Raw genomic sequence first — 21,481 nt, forward strand, 5'->3', positions numbered from 1 at the left:
AGAAGACCTTATCTATGGAAGGAGTTAAAAGCAGCTGGCTTATAATGCATTTACTCCCTTACTACAGGGCTGTCCTGGAGGAGGAAAAAAAAGGCAAGTGAATCTCCTTATCAACTGGATTTTGTGTAAATAGATGCATGATATTGGCTAGGAGGAAGAGAATGGAAAGATTGAATGCACTTAAGAAGATATCCCTGGCCAAAGGATTACTTATGGAAAATAAACCTGGAATCTAGGAGGCATGGTTTCAAAGCTATTCTCTGAGATAGAAAATGAAATCTATTAGATGACCTGAGACCTGTGTTAGAGACCTTATCTATAATTGTGTGGCAGAGGATGTATTTGTTTACTAAGGCTGCCACAATGAAATATCACAGACTGGTTGGCTTAAACAACAGAAGTTTAATTTATTGCAGTTCTGGAGGCTAAAAGTGCAAGACCAAGATGTTGGCCGCTTTGGTTTGTTCTGAAGTCTCTTTCCTTGGCTTGAAGACATGACGTGTCCTCACTTGATCTCACTGTGTCCTCACATGGTCACCCTAGGTCTGTGGTTATTTTGGTCCTAATCTCTCTTCTACGGATACCAGGATTGAATGAATATTAGTCATTCTGGATTAGGGCCTACCCATATGACTTCATTTTGGCCCTATCTCCAAATACAGTCACATTCTGAGGTACTAAGGGTTACGGCATTAAAATATACATTTTTATTGATTTATTATTTATACATAGTATTCGTACATATCTATGGAGTACATGTGATATTTTGATACATGAATACAATGTGTAATAATCAAATCAGGGATTTTAGGATATTCATCACCCAGAACATTTATCATTTCTTTGTGTTGGAAACATTTCAAATCTTCTCTTCTAGTTTTTTTTTTTTTGATACAGGATCTCACTCTGTCTCCTAAGCTGGAGTGCGGTGGTGTGATTATAGATTATCGAAGTTTTAAACTCTTGGGCTCAAGTGATCCTCAGATCTCAGCCTCATGAGTAGGTAGGCCTATAGGTATGCGCCACATTCAGATAATTTTTCAAGTTTTTTGTAGAGATGGGGGTCTCACTATGTTGCCCAGGCTGGTTTCACACTTCTGGCCTTAAGTGATTCTGCTGCCTCAATCCTCCAAAGTGCTGGGATTACAGGTGTGAGCCACTGCATCTGGTCACTATTTTGAAATATACAATATACTGTTGTTAACCATAGTCATCCAGCTATGCTATCAAATACTATAACTTATTCCTTCTATCTAACTACCTGTTTATACCCATTAACCAACCTCTCTTCATCTCTGCCTCCTATAATTCTACTCTTTATCTTTATGAGATTAGATTTTAGCTCCCACATCTGAATGAGAATATGTGATATTTGTCTTTCTGTGTCTAGTTTATTTCACTTAACATAATGACCCCAAGTTCCATCCATGTTGCTGCAGATGACAGGATTTCGTCCTTTTTTTAATGATCAAACAGTATTTCATTGTGTATATGTGTACATTTTCTTTGTCCATTCATCCAGTAATGGACACTTAAGTTGATTTCATATACTGGCTACTGTAAATAATGCTTCAATAAACATGTGGGTACAGGTGTTCCTTCGACATACTAATTTCATTTCTTTGGGATATATGCCCAGTAGAGGAATTGCTGAATCATAGAGCAGTTCTATTTTTAGTTTTCTCACAAACCTCCATACCGTTTTCCATAATGGCTAAACTGATTTACATTCCCACCAACAGTGTGTATAAGTTCCTCTTCTCTGCATCTCTGCCAGCGTTTGTTATTTTTTTGTGTTTTTGATAGTAGCCAGTCTAACTAAAGTAAGATGATATCTCATTGTGGTTTCGATTTGCATTGCCCTGATGATTAGTGATGTTGAGCATTTTTTCATATACCTGTTGTCTATTTGTATGTCTTTTGAGAAAGGTCTGTTTATATCCTTTGCCCACTTTTTAATGAGATTATTTCAGTTTTTGCTGTTGGATTGAGTTTCTTGTATATTTTGCATATTAGTCCCTCGTTGGATGAATAATTTGCAAAATATTTTCTGATATTCAATAAGTTGTTTCTTTGTTCTGTTGTTTCCTTTGTTGTGCAGAAGCATTTTAGTTTAATATAGTCCCATTTGTCTATTTTTTTTGTTGCCTGTGCTTTTGAAGTCTTAGTCATAAAGTCTGTGCCTAGGTCAATGTTCTGAAGTGTTTTATCTGTTTTCTTCTAGTAGTTTTATAGTTTCAGGTTGTATGTCTAAGTCTTTAATCCATTCTGAGTTGATGTTTGTATGTGGTGAGGGGTAGGGGTCTAGTTTCATTCTTCTGCATATAGATTTCCTGTTTTTCCAGCACTATTTATTGAATAGAATGTTCTTTCCTTAATGTATGTTCTTGGTGTTTTTGTTGATAATCAGTTGGCTGTAAATACATGGACTTATTTTGGGGTTCTTTAGTCTGTTCCATTGGTCTCTGTGTCTGTTTAATGCTAACAGTATGCTGTTTTGGTTACTGTACCTTTGCAGTATAATTTGAATTCTGGTAATGTGTTGCTTCCTGCTTTGTTCTTTTTGTTCAGTGTTGCTTTGGCTATTCAGGATCTTTTGTGAGTCTATACCAATTTTAGGATTTTTTTTTTTCTATTTCTACAAAGGGAAAGCCACAGAGTCCTAAAATAATTCTAAAACTCATCATGACTTTCTTGCCTAATAGATCTGGATTACAACCGTGCCAAGTTTTACTTTTGATTTAATCACTTGGTTGAAAAATACATAAACACACAATAAAGATTACTGCAGGCATATCTCTGGCACCCGCTTCTGGTTCTATTCAAATTCCTAGAGATGTTAAGGATTATGTTAGGCCACCTGCACACAGGCTATACCTAGAAGAGAGAAAATGATTTGTAAAAGCAGTGGGACTGTAATATCACGTATTAGGTTGAAAACCTGAAATTGTAGCTATCTGTAGAAATGGCAGAAGACAAACTAACATTTTTAAAGCGCTCTCATTTAGCTCTGATGAGCATTACACCCATTAATGTTCTTCTAATTTTCCTAGTGTAGTCTGAACTTTTTAAAAAAGACGTGTAATCCAGAGTTTGTAACTCAAAATGAGTGCATTTAGGAGGGATTGCAAGTCGTTTCTGAATTAAACTACCGGTAGCTAGCAAGCTAAGCGGGGGCGGTGAAGACGACTACCAGCAGTCTAGGGAAGAAAATGCCTTTGCATTGTTTTTACGTGTTTACGTTATTTTATTTCCCAAGAGCAAGGCAGGAGTTAGGGGCTCAAATGATAAAACGGCTGGGGATCGCCATGGTGACAATAAAATCGTTCGGAGAGGACGGTAGTAGGCAGGAGTCCCCAAGGTCAGCCCCTGCAATTTAGGACTCAGAAATTTAGATTGCAGAAAAAGGAAAGTAAGCTAGAAAATTTGGCTAACCCGGGAGGCCGGGAGGGAAGCACACTAGGGCGCAGACTCTGTGGACTCGCGCAGGCGCACCAAAAAGGGGCGGACTGGATTGGGGGCGGGGCATCCGGGCCCGGCTAGGGCTGCCTGCAAGCTGCTGGGCCCGGGCAAAGGACTGCTCAGTTTCCTTTAGAGGGAGTAGGAAGTAAGTGCCATGGCACTGCAGGGCATCTCGGTCGTGGAGCTGGCCGGCCTGGCCCCGGGCCCGTTCTGTGGTATGGTCCTGGCGGACTTTGGGGCGCGGGTGATACGCGTGGACCGGCCCGGCTCCCGCTACGACCTGAGCGGCTTGGCCCGGGGCAAGCGCTCGCTGGCGCTGGACCTGAAGCAGCCCCGGGGAGTCGCGGTGCTGCGGCGTCTGTGCGCAAAGTCGGACGTGTTGTTGGAGCCCTTCCGCAGCGGTGAGCCCGGGTCCCGCGGGCTGCTCTCGGAAAGTTCCCACGGAGGGTAGGGGTCTGGCCGTTCCATCGAGGCTGCGCCCGCCACACCTTTGCCCTGTTGCCGCAGGAACCCTCGGCAGCTCCAACATTCTAGATGTTTTTGCTCCTAGGGTATTGTTGGTGATCATTCGTCCCTTGAGACGATGGTCCAAAACTTGGGTTCTGAGATACTGCTGTTGCCCGGTTTCTCCTTTTGCCTCTCTGATTCCTTCCCAGAATCCTCTTTTTTTTCTAATAAACATTCTGTATTTGCCATTCTTAATTTCTTGAGGGTCTTGAACCCTTTGAGAATCTAATAAAAGCTATAGGATTCCCTCCCTAGAAAACTGCGTATGGGCCCACAGTCATTCCTTATGTTTATGGAGTGCTGTACCCTGAAGCCATCCACAAACCCAGGCTAACTCTTCCTGCCTGGGAGAGGTTCGATTCTCAGCATCTGCTCCCTGGACCCCCCTTATTCATTCCCACCATTTTCACCTTTTATAGAGACTTCCACCTTTTCAGAGTCTCAGATGCTGGCATACATAGGTCCTGGGCATCGCTGTCAGGGCTCTCCACTAGGCATCGTCCACAAATCCCAAGCTGAGCCTTTCCTTCTTCCTTCTAAAACAGCATCTCCACCTTCTGTATTACTTGTTTCAGTGAGTGCCTGAATCTGAAACCTGTTCTTCATCATCGACTCCAGTCTTCCTTTCACCACATCCAATTTCAGTGATCACCAATACAGTCATTTTGCTACTTAACCCACTTGGACTATTTCCATACCTTCTGCAGCTGCCTTGACACTGGTGACAGGCTTTTAAAAACTGGTGTTTGGGGCTGGTATCACTCCAGTTCATTCTCAGACAGCTGCCAGAATAATTTTGTTTAAATAGAAATTCAAAGCATTGCCTTATCCATAACAGGAAATCGGTAAATGGTGAATGAATGAATGTCTACAGGACACCAGGCTTATTTAAATGTGTTAACTCATTTAACTCTGACAGCCGTATTTGAGGATTGTAACAATAATGATTAAGATTGTGTAATAATTTAAGAATGCTCCATTTAAGATGAGGGAGTCTGAGCATGGTTAACTAATTTGTCCATGGTCTTGTAATCAGGAGATCGGCTTGGAATATGGATATAGCCTCCAGGTGAGGCGTTGTGACTGGTGTTTATGATGATAACTAGAGTTTTTTTGTGATTTATTTTAGCTTTATTTGCAAGTACAATTAATAACATTTGCTGTAGGCTGATGGTATATTTCCAGCAGCTAAGGACCCAAAGAGTGACGCCACCATTACTGGAATGGTGAGTTTATTATCCCAGGAAACTTCAGGTGCTGTTACCGGGGGTTTGTGCAATATATATTATACTTGTTGATAGCTGAAAAGCTCTCAGGTACTGTTGTCACTCACCTCTCTTTCTACAGATGGTGAGCTTTTTTATGAAGGTAGAGATGCTAGGCACTTAAGCGCCTGTGGAAACAGATCAGGTGTGAATTCTGCAGGAGAAGCTCATGAGCTGATAGGGAAGATAAGTGTAGGTATGTATGAGCAAGTGCAGCTGAAGTGGGACGTGGCAAACACTGATGCAGTACAGAAAGAGAAAAGGGGTTTCCTAAAGTGATGAGACCCTGCTCTGGGGATTGAATAAATAGCCTTGGATAAACCTAGATGGAAACAGGGATGTGTCAGGAGAAATTACATCCTGGGAAGAAGCCACACATTCCAGAAATGGTGGCTTCACTCTTTGAGTCCTTAATTGCCGGAAACATACTGTCAGCCTACAGCAAATGTCATTAATATTACTTGCAGTAGTGCTATTTTGTGTTTGCCTCAGGGAAGAGATTATCCTCATTCTTAATTCATACTCTCTTAAGAAGATTGTTACTTTTCTCTTAAGGTGTCATGGAGAGACTCCAGCTCGGCCCAGAGATTCTGCAGCGGGAGAATCCAAGGCTTATTTATGCCAGGCTGAGTGGATTTGGCCAGTCGGGAAGCTTCTCTAGGTTAGCTGGCCATGATATCAACTATTTGGCTTTGTCAGGTATGTTAAAAAAAATTTAGTCTACACTTTTAGTTTATTTCATCAAGATCTATAGGTATGTTGATTAACAAGAATTTTTAAAGGTGAAGATTTAAATATTTATCAAAATCCAACAGGAGAGCATGGTTGTTTAAAATGGATTGGTTTGGGTCTTGAAACAATCATTCTCAACCTTCTCTCACCCCACCCCTTAACATGTTCGAAGGATGTGCTCACTACTATCATTTATTTACTATATTTGTTGAGTCAAGTCTCAGACAAGCTCCTGCTAGGAATTACGCGGCTTAATGGATACTAGGGATGGTTGCTCTGTAGTTTGAAATGTTGATATAGTTAGATTCTGACAGCTACTTCTCCCCATCAAATCTCTACCCACCACATTGAGAATCATTGCCTAAGTCATTGTTTCAGACTTCCATGAACAGTAGAAAAAGCCTGTGGTTTTCAGATCCTAACATCACTTTATTAGAGTTTTTTGCCTGAGAGACAGCATATAAGATTGGCCTGATTGCAGAATTCTAAGAACTGTGTGTTACTGACTAAAGGAAGTTTCAGATTTTCTGTGAGTATACATTTAAAGGTTGAGGAAAGAAGTGTGTATAGAATTGGCTTTTCACATCTGTTTTAAAATTAAATTCCGTTTTTTCTTGTGGACAAGTATTTTCTTTCATTTCTTTCTAATAAGAATGAAAGTGCATTTACTGTTTTAAAACCACAAAACAAATAATCATTTTCTTTTCCAAAAATGAGTGGGTAAAAGCTTAGCAATATTTTGAAAACGGTGGTTGGAATAGGTTTTAGAGAGAAAAAAAAAAACCAAACCAGGATCCTGTCTTGAAGGAAAGCCTGTTGGTAAGTTTGCTGACTAAGCTTAGATTTGGAAAAGTGTTGTATACTAGGTTTCACTTAGATTATCTACTGGAGAGATTATTGTTATTCCTCTAAGATGGTCACATATTTAAAGAAGAGATTAAATTTAAAAGAGACATTAAATTTGTTTTTAATGATATAGGTGTTCTCTCAAAAATTGGCAGAAGTGATGAGAATCCATATGCCCCGCTGAATCTCCTGGCTGACTTTGCTGGTGGTGGCCTTATGTGTGCGTTGGGCATTATAATGGCTCTCTTTGAACGCACACGCTCTGGCAAGGGTCAGGTCATTGATGCAAATATGGTAAGTATTAATTTGGGTAGATGCCTGCCGCTTGTGGCTAAGTGTGAGATATGGCTGCTTAAAATCCTTTTTTGAAGAAGACAAGAGATAAATGACATTTGAAGTTTCAATCCAAGTTACCAAGGATATCCTTTTCTTTTTAAAATAGCTTCATGTCCTTTATATATCTATTAGAATGTCATATTTTGATCATCTGTTCTTGGAGTCAATTTTCTAAACTTTTTGTGACTCATCTGATTCCTATGTTGTTTTAGTTTGGTGCAAGAGTAATTGCAGGTTTTGCCAAATCCACAATTACTTTTGTGTCAACCTAAATATTTCCGCAATTTTCCCCAAGTTATCTCTTGTGCTTAGCATATCATTTTCAAGCAGTTGTCTTTCAAAAAAAGTGCAAGAAGTCTCCCTTAGCAGGTAGAGAAAATTCTTAGGGATGCTAAGGTAAAATGGAGCTCCCTTTCTAAACCTACCTGCTGCGTTTTGTAGGGGATGCTCTGATATCATAATGTTTCTGTTTGTTTACTGTCATCCACTGAATGCTTGCCTCGTGTTCTGCTGAGCGCTTTCCCTGTGTGATTTCTTCTTCTTCTCAAAACTGCATGAGGAATACATTGTTGTTTTAAAGAGGAGGAAATGGAAGCATAGCCATTTGCTCAAGATCTCACAGCTAGTGGGTAAGAGAGCCCACTCTAGCACCACTCCATGTTTGCATTTTCACAGACATTTGGAGGTAGGATGGAGAATGGATTTGAGGAGACAAGACTGGAGGTAGAGGGACCAGTTACTGGATTATTGCTGAACACATCAGGGCAAGTACTACAGCAGTAAATGGTAGAGTTGGTTTGCATAGAAGGAACAGTTGAGATGTAAAATTGCTGGGAATTGATAATAGACTGACAGAGAGCAAAGAGGGAGAAGTCAAGGCTGGCTCCCAGGTTTCTGGCTTGGATGACCTGCTAGTGTCCTGAGGAAAGACTGCTGAAGGATGAGGCAGCCTGGAGCAGTGGCCAGATCATAGAGTGGCAGCCGATTGCCTCCATCCCAGCTTTGCCATTTACCAGCTTTGGGCATTTTACTTAACTTTGGGCAAGTTACTTAACCTGCCTGTGCTATAGTTTCCTTTGTGAAATAGAGATAAGAATGACATCCACCTCACAGCATTGTTAGATGCTGTGAGAATTCAGTGAGTTCTGCATTGTTCAGTGTGGGAACAGTGCCTGGTGTACAGTGAGCCTTCTGTAAAAGTTTGTCATTGTAGTTATTTTTACTAAAAGAAAAGGAATTCAGTTTTGGTCATTTCCATTTTGAACTGCCTTTCAGATATCCAGGTGGGATACTTGAGGTTAGCAGAGAAACAGAAGGGAGTGTTGTCATGGAAACCAAAGAAAGGAATGGTCAGAAGGTCAAATGTTGGTGGAACCTCAAGAATTTAGAGACTGAGAATGTCAACTGGATTGGGTCCTTGATGATCTTGCAAAATGCAAAATGCATTTTCTACCAGAAACCCCTCATCTCCAAAGCTTCAGCCTATGCTTCCTTCTCTTCATGGTAAATCATGACCAGCCCTGTACTGAGTGTGTATCTGAGGGACACTGTCATCAGGGCACATCTGACACTTTGCTGTGTGCCCTCTCTGAAGTATGTAGCAGTGGCAGTATCTTTTATGGTCGGCTCCTGGCGTAGTCATGGCACAGTTGCAGCATGAGCTAGCAGCTCTGGCTTTATACCACTGCCTGCCAAACTCAAAGCCAGTACGTTCCACAGGCCTTCCCTCCTTTGATCCACTCAACTTCCTGAGGGAGACCTGCTACTGTCATTGGCATTGAAGACTTAAGGGCTTGGAGAAGTTAACTGCCTTCCTCTAAAGCAGGTGATGGGAAAGAGTCCAAAGCACTGCCCCAGGCAGTTGAATCCTAAAGCCACTGCTTTCAACAACTTCCCTCTGCTCCCCTATGGGCACAGTCCATGGAGTCCAAAAGGAATGAACTAAGGAGCAAACATGGGGCCTTGGAAGTGTTAAGGAGAATATAAGGCTAGATGCTTCTCTAGCAATAATTTGAATAATTTACTGAGGACATGCAGTTGATTATCATTGAGTATTAAAAAAAAGGTGATTGCTTTTTTCAGCAGAATGTAGCTAATCAGAATTACATAATGATTAGAAGATCGTAAGGTTGCCTGGGCATGGTAGCTCACGCCTGTAATCCCAGCACTTTAGGAGGCTGAGGTGAGTGGATCACCTGAGGTCAAGAGTTCAAGACCAGCCTGAGCAACATAATGAAACCCCATTTCTACTAAAATACAAACAGTTAGCTGGGTGTGGTGGTGGGCATCTGTAGTCCCAGCTGCCCAGGAGGCTGTGGCACGAGAATTGCTTGAAACTGGGAGGCCGAGGTTGCAGTGAGCCAAGATCACACCACTGCACTCCAGCCTGGGTGAGAGAGCGTGACCCTGTCTCAAAAAAATAAAAATAAAAAATAAAATAAGATAGTAAGGTTTTAGTGTATGTGAAATGTTGTAATCTTTCTTCTGGGTTTATATTTCCATTAGGGGATAGTAAGTGTTTGCTAATTACTCAAGGCTAAAAAGGATCAGTAAATCATAGTCATTACTTCATCACTAAGAACTCTTGTAACACAAGCAATTGTGGAAGCTGATTAAGGGGAGGCAGATCCCTTCTAATGGATCAGGAGTTTTCACTTTTTTTTAGCAGCGTAATTCCAGACCTGGGCTTGCCTGTGAAGACCTGGAGTCTATCTTTTTGTAGTGCTGTTTCCTTGGAAACTGTAGTTAAGATAGCTGCGGGATGTGGAGTGCATTTTGCTGTATTTACACTCAATCTGGGCCCACATGATGAGAACAGTGTTAAATGAAGTGTAGCCTAAAGCTGTCCCCTTAAGTATTTTAAGTTTGACCTAAAGTTTTCTCTTACATCGTGAACTATGATCTCAGGTTGTGTAAACAGAATGTAACCTCTTGTAACAAGCTGCAAGTCTCAGCCAATCACAGCAGCCATACTTCAGCCCATCACAGGTGGCCAGCTGTTCAAACTGTTCAAACAAGGCAAAGGCCCAGGTGTAACCAATTCGGCTGTTTCTGTACCTCACTTCTGTTTCCTGTATATCACTTTTCGTTTTCTGTCCATGAGTCCACACGACTACACTAGAGTCACTCTGAACCTAGTCTGGTTCCACAGATTGCCCAATTCATGAGTCATTCTTTGCTCTGTTAAACTATTAAATCAATTTGTCTAAAGTCTTTCTTTTAACAATATCAAAGGTTGGTGGTGAATTGAGGCTGTGGTTTCCCGGTGTCAGGGGGCTCTCTGTGGCATGCATGGTATGTGAGTCCTGGGGCAAGAGAAGCCATGTGCCAGGGTAGCCACTGCCAGGCCTTGCGATGAGATCGGGAGGCTTCCTACTGTATTTCTTGTACTGTCCCCTCTTCTAATCCTGAGGATTAGACCAGAACGTGTTTTTGTCCTGAGTAAGCCCAACTGTACCTGTAACTCTGACTCTGTTAGTGCATCTATTTTTCAGCAATCTCATCAGGACGTTCAACATATAAAAGAGATTAAAGGGGTATTTTATTAGCATAAAATATTTTATATTTACATATTCAGTATTTATGTTTTGTCAGTCCAATGAAACTGTTCTAAACATAAGCACTGGAAGTTAGAGCTTATGGGTGATCGTCTCATGACCTTCAATATTCAGTTTAATACTGCATTTCGTTTCGACTGGATGTTAGGAAAATCCTGAGTTACAGAGATAAGTTAGAAATGCCTATAATTTTACACAAAAATTAGGTGGGCATGGTAGGCGCCTATAATCCCAGCTACTCAGGAGTCTGAGGCAGGAGAATCACTTGAACCCAGGAGGTGGAGGTTGCAGAGAGCCAAGATTGCGTCACTGCACTCCAACCTGGGCAACAGAACAACGCTCCATCTCAAAAAACAAAACAACAACAACAAAAACCTATAGTTTTCAAATAGCGTGCTTAAATTCCAGATTGCATTTCATTTATGATAAAGCAGAAACGTTTTGTTTCAAGGTTGACTCACTATGGTATCTAAAAACTTCTCACATTCTTTGGCCTGAACGTAAAAGTCAGACAAATAATATTCAGAACTCTCTGCTAAAACTCTCTCTTGCACCGTATGACAAGCCAGCTTGCTTCCAGCTCATCTGTTACTGCTCTGTTGATTGGGGGTAGGCTCAGAGAAGCAAAGCTTGAGCGGAAAGCAGGCACTTGCTTATTGTTCATTATTGTTTATTTATTATTCCTTGTCAAAGTTGTTGGTTTTGTATGAGCAAGGAGAAATTAAGAGGGGAGGAGACCCATGCAGAACAAAAGTTTTTCTTAATAGTGTTCCAAATACAAGGTAAAATTTAGGCAAAGTTGGAAGGAAAAGCTTTGTTTTAAAGTCTAACAACAAATGTTAATGAGTTAAGGCCCTGATGTGTCAGAATTTGGTATAGGATACATTTAAATATGTGATTAAATAACATAAACATAAAATATATTCAAAATAGTGCACAATATATATGCATATGTGTATATATGTGTATATGTGTATAAATATGGAACTCTAATATCTGTGTAACCCAGTCTCAAGAGCACTGCCATAGGCCACTTATATGAACTCAGCTATTTGGTGATAATAAATGTCACAGCCATAAATTCAGATGTGCATGAAATTTCAAGTTGAAAGGGAAAATTGGATATAGCCAAAGATACATTGTATGGTTGTTTCACAGCCAGTAACTGAGAAATTGTTAGAAGTTGGAACAAGACCTCCTCTATCTGTAACTATTGAGGCAAGGATGCTTGAGGGCCTTTTCCCTGGGGGACTGGAGACATTAGGCTTATAAAAGGTGTAAAGATCAGAACATAATCTTCTTAAGGTAGACCAATGTTTCCAGCATTTGAGTTTGAGCCTTGTCATACTTATTCTTGATTGCATGATGACTTCAGGACAGTGGGAAGTGGCATTTCCAAACTAGTTTGCCTGGACTCAGAAAATGCATATACCTGCCATCCATATTATTAGTTTATTTTATAACTTTCTAGTGATTATTAAAGATAACATATATATTATACTAAAATACAGTTTTCTTAGGATTGGTATCAAGCTAGAGTATGTCAAATTTTACTGTTGTGTGATTTACCTTTAAAACGTAGTATGGTTTGTGTATCTATGTGTGTTTATAGGTATGGAGATCAGAAGATGGATTTTTAAAAGCTCTTTTTCTTTATTTTTAACTTTTTATCTTGGTAGTTTTTAACATATGTAGAAAGTAGAATGGTACAGTGACCTTCCATGTACCCTCACCTAGCTTAAAAAATCGCCAGCATTTTGCTAATCTTATTTGAAATGGAGAACAAAAGTTATTCCTTCTAAGTCTTACAGTATTTTCAGAATTGAATAGTGCAGCCAATTGTTATTCTAACATAAACCTGCTCTACTTCACTTTCTGGAAATAGCAAAGAAGTCTTGCATAATTGGGTAGAATCTTCCTACATGCTAAGATAAGCATTTTTATACAAATTTTAAACTTCAATAGGAGGAATGAATCATGCTTTGACACTTGAATTATCTGGATTTGTTTCATATTCACTTTTCTCAAAGGTGGAAGGAACAGCATATTTAAGTTCTTTTCTGTGGAAAACTCAGAAATTGAATCTGTGGAAAGCACCTCGAGGGCAGAACATGTTGGATGGTGGAGCACCTTTCTATACAACTTACAGGACAGCAGATGGGGAGTTCATGGCCGTGGGAGCAATAGAACCCCAGTTCTATGAGCTGCTGATCAAAGGCAAGTCACCTTCACATGTCTCCCCCAACTCCCCTTTTGCTGTGGATGTTCTTTAGTTCTTTTTTAAAGACTTTTGGAATCTATGATGCTTTTTTCTGAGGCACTGTGTGCCTGAACTTCTTGCTTGTGAAGAGCCTTAAGGTCAGCCAGAGGTGCGAGAGGAGGGCTTTTTCAGATCTCTCCCAGGCATTCACACTGCCCTGCACGTGTGCATGTGTGTGGCCTTCTCAGGAGTTGTAAAAAATTTCTTGTCAAATGCTACCCATTGGGGATGTCCCATTCCCCAGTTTTTTCTTTTAGGTTTCTTGGTTTCCATCTCATTAGCTGCAATAGGTAACACCACCTTAGACAGCTCACAGCACCTTCAATAAAACAGATAAAATACTGCCATTCTTTTTTAAATCAACATTTTAGGGGTAGAGCAAAGTGAGCTCTGAGTCAGATCACAGAAAGACAAACCCTGGAAATGGAGCCTTTCAGGAAGCTGCCAGACAGGCTAAACAATGTCATTTCTCTGGGGATGAGGTTTTTAGAGGAAGCTCCAAACTCATTTTCCTCCTCTCGGGGCTATTCTCCTGCTGGTTTTCAGAATTAACCAGAGTTGAAAGGTAGCTGGTTTTCAAGGCTACCACAGGGAGAAGGATGAAATTAGCACAAATTCTAACACCACAAATCTCACTGGTCTTACTGAGATTCGGCTGTTTTTCTTGAATAAATGCTCCTTGGAATGCTGCAAGCTTTTAATTTCCAGAATTATGAAAAAGTTGATTCTGACAGTTGTTGCTAGGGTTCTCATTGCTTTAATGCAGGTTTTTGAAGGTTCTCATTCTGCCATTCTGGCAGTTAACTCCCTTCCTTGGTGTATCCTGTTATTTTAAAACATGTACCATAGTCCTCTCTTATCTGTGGGAGATGTATTGTAAGAGCCCCAGTGGATGCCTGAAACTGCAGGTAGTACTAAACCTGACTGCTGTCAATTGGAAGATGTTTCTGTTTATGTCTTCCACCCGCAAATTTAATGCAATTTTCCATCTTAAGCACTTACCATGCACTTTGGCTATAACTTTTCAGTTTGAGTAGTGACAGCAAAACTAGCATGAATTTCTTTCTGCTTCTCCCCTTCTTCACAGTCACGTGAATATAAGATTCATTCTTAACCATAGATTTTAGCAACCTCAGCATGCAAGTTTTCTTCTTGCCTTAGGCTGAGAACTTGCACCTTTTCATGTAAGGGAAGCACTTTAGACTTCTCTTTGGCACGTCCACATTGCCAGCATCACTTCTGCCTGCAACCTTTGTGGCCTTTAGGAAGTAAAATAAGGGTTACTTGAACACAAGCCCTGCAATACTGCGCAGTCAGCCTGATGACTAAGTTGGCTGCTAAGTGACTAATGGGTGGGTCGCGCCCGCAGTGTGGATAGGATGGACAAAGGGATGATTCATGTCCAGGGCAGGATGGAGCAGGATGCTGCAAGTTTTTATCATGCTACTCAGAACAGCATTTAAATTTATGAATTGTTTATTTCTGGAATTTTTCATTCAATATTTTCGGACCATGGTTGACTGTGGCTAACTGAAACCATAGAAAACAAAACCTGAGAGGAAGAAGGACTGCCGCATGTGTGGAGTGCTTGTGTTCCACATCCACATTTCACCTCAATGAATGAACCTTTCTGGAAACACTGAAGATGAAACAAGATATTTTTCTAGCAGGGTCATTGCTCCAACCCCTTATCTCCTGATCACCTTCTTCTAGGTATTCTTCTGATGAGTTTAAACTTTGTAACTCCCCTGATTTTTTATAGACCCCTCTTTTTGCATCCACAGCCTTTTATAGTATCCTTAACCCCCATCTCCCTTCAAAGTTTACCTAGGATCCTTAGCTGACAGATGGCTAGAGGAGATAGCATGTTAAATCACCTTTCACTTACTCTACTCTACCTAGTCCGTGCCAAAATTCCTCAGCATTAACTTTCTTTTGTAATATTTATTTACAAAAATAGTACTTTTACTAATCACATATACATTTCTTCTCTCTCAAGTTCTACTGGACAAACCCCCATATCTATAATAATTTTTTGAGGGCCAGGTGCAATGGCTATGCCTGTAATCCCAACACTTTGGGAGGCTGAGGCAGGTGGATCACTTGAGGTCAGGAGTTCAAGACCAGCCTGAAACATGGTGAAACCCCATCTCTACTAAAAATGCAAATATTAGCCAGGTATGGTGGCGTGTGTTTGTAGTCCCAGCTGGTCAGGAGGCTGAGGCACGAGAATCACTTGAACCTGGGAGGCAGAGGTTGCAGTGTACTGAGATCACATTATTACCCTCCAGCCTGGGTGACAGAGAGAGCTTCTGTCTCAAAACAAACAAACAAAAACAAATAATATTAATAATTTTTCGAGAGAGTACTAATTACATACCTAATTTACTCCCCCTTGTATTTTAGATTTTTGAGACAATACTTTAATCTAGATCTTCAGTTTCTAAACATAAGTTTGCAAAGTCTTTTTAAGGTGCATGCTCTGCTGTGTCCTTGCCATTTTCTAGGACAAAAAAAAGTCTGAAAACACTGACAATTTTATGACATTTTAAAATAGCAAGTCTCTTATAGTACAATCAGGTAAGCAATAGATAATTTCCAAAAGCTGTTTATCAATAGATAATTTTCAAAAGCTGGGTGACCTCTGTCACCCAGGCTGGAGTGCAGTGTTGTGATCTCAGCTCACTGCAACCTCTGCTTCTGGGTTTAAGTGATTCTCCTGCCTCAGCCTCCTGAGTAGCTGAGATTACAGGTGCCCACCACCATACCTGGCTAATTTTTGTATTTTTAGTAGAGATGGAGTTTTACCATGTTGACCAGGCTGGTCTCAAACTCCTGACCTCAAGTGATCTGCCTGCCTTGACCTCCCATAGTGCTGGGATTATATTTTACCACAATTTTAAAAAATGAAATAAAAATTTAAAATTATATGTTTGCTAGAAAAAAAATAAGCAATTCAGATTTAAAAAAGTAAGAATGCAGATTTTCCTTTGTTCTTCTACTTTAGGAAAATTTGGGATGTGGCCTTCAAGAATTTTTACTGTACACATACAAACACACAATTATTCTATTTTATTTTATTTTTTGAGACAGGGTCTTTCTTGCTATGTTGCCCAGGTTTGAGTGCAGTGGCACAAACATGTCTCACTGCAGTCTTGACCTCCTGGGCTTAAGCAGTCCTCCTCCTCAGCCTCCCGTGTAGCTAAGTGCCACCACGCATGTGCTACCATGCCTGGGTAACTTTTTGATTTTTTGTAGAGACAGGGTCTTACTCTGTTGCCCAGGCTGGTCTTGAACTCCTGGGCTCAAGTGATCCTCCTGCCTCAGCCTCTTGAAGTGCTGGGATTACAGGCGTGAGCCACTACACTCAGCAATTATTTTCTATTTTACAATGTTATATATATATATATATATATATAATTTATAGCTCTTTGTTTGTTTGTTTGTTTGAGATGCAATCTCATCCTGTTCCCAGGCTGGAGTGCAATGTGATCTTGGCTCACTGCAACCTTACCTCTGCCTCCTGGGTTTTCAAAAGCTGGATGACCTCTGTCACCCAGGCATGGTTCTCCTGCCTCAGCTTCCCGAGTAGCCGGGATTACAGGCACCCGCTACCATGCCCAGCTAATTTTTGTATTTTTAGTAGAGACAAGGTTTCACCATCTTGGCCAAGCTGGTCTCAAACCCCTGACCTCATGATTTGTCTGCCTTGGCCTCCCAAAGTGCTGGGATTATAAGCATGAGCCACCATGCCCGGCCTATAGCTATTTTTATATGACAATATAGCGAAGACATTCTTTCATGTCAGTCCAAAAGATCTTCACCCTCACCCCTTTTATATAGCAGTCATATCATGCATTTCATATAGCAGTCATATCCTGTAATAAACTTATATAACTAGTTCCCTATTGCAAGTTCCTTTACATTTTTTCCAATTTTTCATTATAAAAATAATGTTTACATTTGCCATCCTAGACATATATCATTGAATACTTAACATGAATTTTGACTGCTTACTATATACTTAATATTATAAAGCAGTAAAGTTTATGACATGTACTTAAAAGAATAAGCATTTTGTTTAATTACGTGTGTGTGTGTGTGTGTGTATGTGTATGGTAGTTTTTTTGAAATCAAAATATGCTTTCCCAAGTTTTAAATGGTGTCTGAGGCCCCAGTCCAGTTTCTGAAAAATCTCTTTAACTTAAAATACCAGAAATTTCATAGTGATTATACCATAACAACTAGCCACAATCTATCACTGTATTTATACAATTATGGATTCTGAGACTTGGGACTGGATTCCAAGTTCTATATTGGATTGTCAGGAGCATAGCAAACAGCTCACCTTAAACTACTGATGTTTAATCCTGTGGGCTTGGTCAGGGTCATGGACAGGATGGGAGATTATAGGCTGAGACAAGATGGTAGACAATGGCAGAATTGGGGTGTTAGAGTTAGGGTGGGATCTGGAGGCTTTTGATTTCTAGTATTTTTTAGCATACAAACTATGATCTGTATAATCTCAAGTATAATGTTAGAGATCATATTGGCCCCAGCTTTACTTAGTGTTATGATTCTGATCAATTCTGATAAAAAGAAACTGTTTTAAAAGCATGTGAAGATCACTGCTTTTGGCTTGCTGCTCATTTTATGTGCCTTTCAGTCACAGAGTTCAGGGCAATCAAGAAAGATCACCAAGTAAGTAAAAGACATCCTTGAAAGCATTTCTCTGTAGATTACAGTGATAACCTGAAATTATTGCCTCATATCCTTCCTGGTGTTGGAAGGGGACTGGTGGTTACAGAAGAATATGTACCTATTTTCTGGAAAATGTATATTCCACCGGAGGCTGTTTACACAAATCTGGAACTCTGTTAGTGCTTCTTATTTCCTCATAGCCCTCAAAACCCCGAAGAAGCTTCAGTAGTTATGTCTTCCTGCCTCATCTTTAGAGCAACTTATAATTAGCCTTGATCATGGTAGGGAAGTGAGGATTATTCATTTAACTTGGCTAAACTTACATATAGCGTTATGCATCATAGTTTACCAACTATTGTAAAGTGACCCTGCCCTTTGGGTATAATTTAATCAGCACTGGAGTTTGGGCATGTCTGCAGGGGTAAGCCCACATAATCGGTACAGAAAACACAGATGGGGTCAAAAGGTAGAGAGGCCACCTTTCCTGTTAAATTCCCAGGTGGCTGCTTTCATGTGCTCTGCACTGTCGTCTTGATGGGCCCTTGAAGCCCCTTTCATGCCAGAAAGTCTACATGCCTCACTGTAGCCTGACTGGCTGATAAGTTTCTGTCACGTTTGTTATAGGAACAGTTTGCGTGAGTCTTTGGTTACCTTACAAGTCCTTTATCCTGGTACAAAAAGCTAATTTTGGCTCTTTTTTTTTCTTTTGGAGGCAGAGTCTTGGTCCATGCTTGAGTGTAGTGGCACGATCTTGGCTCACTGCAACTCCACCTTCTGGATTCAAGCAATTCTCCTGCCTTAGCCTCCCGAGTAGCTGGGATTACAGGCAACTTCTGTCACGCCTGGCTAATTTTTATGTTTTTAGTAGAGATTGGGTTTCACCATGTTGGCCAGGCTGGTCTCAAACTCCACCCACCTTGGCCTCACAAAGTGCTGAGATTATAGGCATAAGCCACCATACCTGGCCCTTTTGGGTTCTTTCATTTTAAAAATATATGTATATATGTATGTATGTATGTATGTAAATGTATGTATGTATGTATGTAAAATGTATGTATGTATGTAAAAATATATGTATGTATGTAAAATGTATGTATGTATGTATGGTTGGATGGATGGATGATGGGTGGATGATGAGGGTCTTGCTGTGTTGCTCAGGCTGGGCTTTGAATTCCCGGGCTCAAGTAATCCTCCAGCCTCAGCCTCCCAAGTAGCTTGCACTATACTTATGTCACCACTCCTAGCCATTCCAGCTCTTTTCTTTTAACAAAATAAAGAGAAATGAATGTATTTATAAAATTGCAATCCTGAATTAAATAATTTGTCTTCAGGCTTCTTCCTTGGAAACTGAGATGGTCATATATAAAATTGTTTATATTGTATTTTTTAATAAAGTTTGAGTACGTTATAAAAAATATGGAGTTGTTTTAACTCAGTATGACTGTAATTACATCCTGGGGAAATTGTTTTTCAAAATCTACTAAGAGGTAGGAAATCAATTTCTGGAAACCAGACTATTGAACACTACTTTTGGCGAAACATGAATAACAAAATCTGGGTAGTGACAAGTCTGATGACCTCTGCCCTCTTCAGCCTTTTGCTCCAACCTCAAACTGACTTTGTATTTTTTTCTCTTGCCTCATTTGAGAAGCTCTTCTAGAACATCTTATTTTGCATAGTGCAGTGGGCCCAGCATTCATTTTCATTGATTATAATTGCTCTGTTCAAATCATAATAATTTTAGAAATTTTATTTTTCCTCAGGACTTGAGCTAAAGCCTGATGAACTTCCCAATCAGATGAGCATGAATGATTGGCCAGAAATGAAGAAGAAGTTTGCAGATGTATTTGCAAAGAAGACAAAGGCAGAGTGGTGTCAAATCTTTGATGGCACAAATGCCTGTGTGACTCCAGTTCTGACTTTTGAGGAGGTTGTCAGTCATGATCACAACAAGGAACGGGGCTCGTTTATCACCAGTGAGGAGCGGGACGTGAGCCCCCGCCCTGCACCTCTGCTGTCAGACACTCCAGCTGTCCCTTCTTTCAAAAGGGATCCTTTTGTAGGAGAACACACTGAGGAGATACTTAAAGAATTTGGATTCAGCCTCAAAGAGATTGATCAGCTCACCTCGGATAAAATCATTGAAAGTCATAAGGTAAAAGCTGGTCTTTAACTTCCAGGCTCACAGCTCAAGTGAGTTTGAATACTGCATTTGCAGTGTAGCATAACACATAACATTGTGTGCATGGAAATGGGGAGGGACAGTATTGCAGTGTCCTACCACTTTAATCACGAAAAAAACCACAGACTCTGATTCTGCAGTGATGATTGAATTCTGAAAATGGTTATCATTAGGGCTTTTGATTTAGAAAGCCTTTGGGTACTTCTACTAAATTATGATAGTTATTCCGCCTTCCAGTTTGCTTGATATATTTGTTGATATTAAGATACTTGTGTACTTATGTTTTGAATGAATTAATATAATATAATTTATTTAATAAAGCTTTCTTTTTCCCTAAAGTGTACTTGTGCTTTTAAGTTTGCACAAAGCTTTTAAGAAAACCCTTTGAATACCATTTAAATCACATTTTGTGATTCCTTGAAATCTTTTTTGCTTGTTTACCAGAGTGAATGTTTTTAGATGACGAAGTCTGACCATTTTAATTTGACTGGAAATAACTCAGTATGTGTCTTCGAATGGCAATGTTGGCAGATGTTCTCCAGGCTTCCGGCAGATAACTCCCACCCCTCCCTCTAGTCCTCTGCTGGGAGCCAGGCTTCTCTGTGCAGCTGCCAGTTAGTCTCTCTGACATGCCTCTTTTTCTCACATTGTGCCATTGTTTGAGTTCTGCCAGGCAGGTCTTCCTCTCTCACCAGTCTCCTGCTTCCATTCCCACCATTGCCTCCCTCCGCCCTCATAGGCCCTGAGCTTATCCTCACTTCACTGAGGCCACTGCCCAGTTCCCCTGCTGCGGAGAGTCCTTTCCTAGCCTCTGTCTAAAGCAGCAGCCACCTCATCACTTGCTATCCCTTCACCCCATCTTGTTTTCCTTTGTACCATATATCACTCCTGACATATTTGCTTGTTAACCCCTCCTGCCCCACTAGCCCACCAACACACACTAGAATGGAAGCTTTGTGAGGGATTTTGTATGTTTCATTCATTGTAAAAGCCCTAGTTGCTAGAATAGTGCCAAGCAAATAGCAGAAACTTAGTAAATATTTATTAAACGAATATATCTCAAGAGTGAAGTGCTGTCAGTTCTACCTCAACAGTACTTGAATCCATGCCCTTTGCCTATCCCCATTGCAGTTTTCATTCAGGCCCCTCTTATCTCTTCCCAAGACTCCAGTTCAGTTACCCTATTAGCCTTGACCTCTGGAATCATTGCCTTATTAATATTTGTTATCATGTTACTCTTCTGGGTGTTTTTGACACCACACTGAATTTTCAGTCCTGCAAAAATCTTTTGTTGTTCTTTTCTCCTACAGTAGAATATAAACTCATTTACATAGCATATCAACTCTTTACTTACAATAAGACTTCTAGCTAGCTGTCCAGTCGCATCCCTGTCCTCCTGTTCCCCAGGACTTACATTGGACTACCTGAAATTTCTAACTATGTCATGGTCTCTCTTGTTTCCATTTCTTTGTATATACTGCATCATTATTTTCCAGGATTATCAAGACCCCTTTTGCTCTAGCCATTTGATTTAGCAAACTCAGACTGGGCTGGAACACAGCCTTCTTTGTGGAACCTCCTGTGCTTCTCAACCCTAGAGTAGTTTTGTACAGTGATTATGAGTTGTGGAGTC

General features: G+C 40.4%; 1 protein-coding gene across 2 annotated transcripts; it reads left to right on the top strand.

Annotated features, from left to right (window-relative positions):
* Positions 1–3,522: 3,522 nt before the first annotated feature.
* On the top strand, positions 3,523–20,186 carry AMACR (alpha-methylacyl-CoA racemase). 2 transcript variants are annotated; one of them, XM_017969966.4, is made up of 5 exons: positions 3,523–3,863; positions 5,790–5,933; positions 6,946–7,106; positions 12,736–12,922; positions 19,430–20,186. In XM_017969966.4, the coding sequence occupies exons 1-5, from the start codon at positions 3,617–3,619 to the stop codon at positions 19,837–19,839; spliced, it is 1,149 nt and encodes a 382-aa protein (XP_017825455.1). In that variant the 5' UTR covers positions 3,523–3,616; the 3' UTR covers positions 19,840–20,186. The 2 variants fall into 2 exon arrangements, with proteins under 2 accessions (XP_017825455.1, XP_017825456.1); XM_017969967.4 differs by lacking the exon at positions 6,946–7,106.
* The last annotated feature ends 1,295 nt before the right edge of the window (positions 20,187–21,481 follow it).

This window comes from Callithrix jacchus, chromosome 2, assembly GCF_049354715.1.
Source record: "Callithrix jacchus isolate 240 chromosome 2, calJac240_pri, whole genome shotgun sequence".
Classification (NCBI taxonomy): domain Eukaryota; kingdom Metazoa; phylum Chordata; class Mammalia; order Primates; family Cebidae; genus Callithrix; species Callithrix jacchus.

What these genes read in the sequence shown, in the direction of transcription:
- AMACR (XM_017969966.4), top strand. Translation starts at nt 3,617, where the DNA reads ATGGCACTGCAGGGCATCTCGGTCGTGGAGCTGGCCGGCCTGGCCCCG. An exon ending in CAACTATTTGGCTTTGTCAG is followed by an intron (nt 5,934 to 6,945) that starts GTATGTTAAAAA and finishes TTAATGATATAG; the next exon opens with GTGTTCTCTCAAAAATTGGC. An exon ending in AGGTCATTGATGCAAATATG is followed by an intron (nt 7,107 to 12,735) that starts GTAAGTATTAAT and finishes CTTTTCTCAAAG; the next exon opens with GTGGAAGGAACAGCATATTT.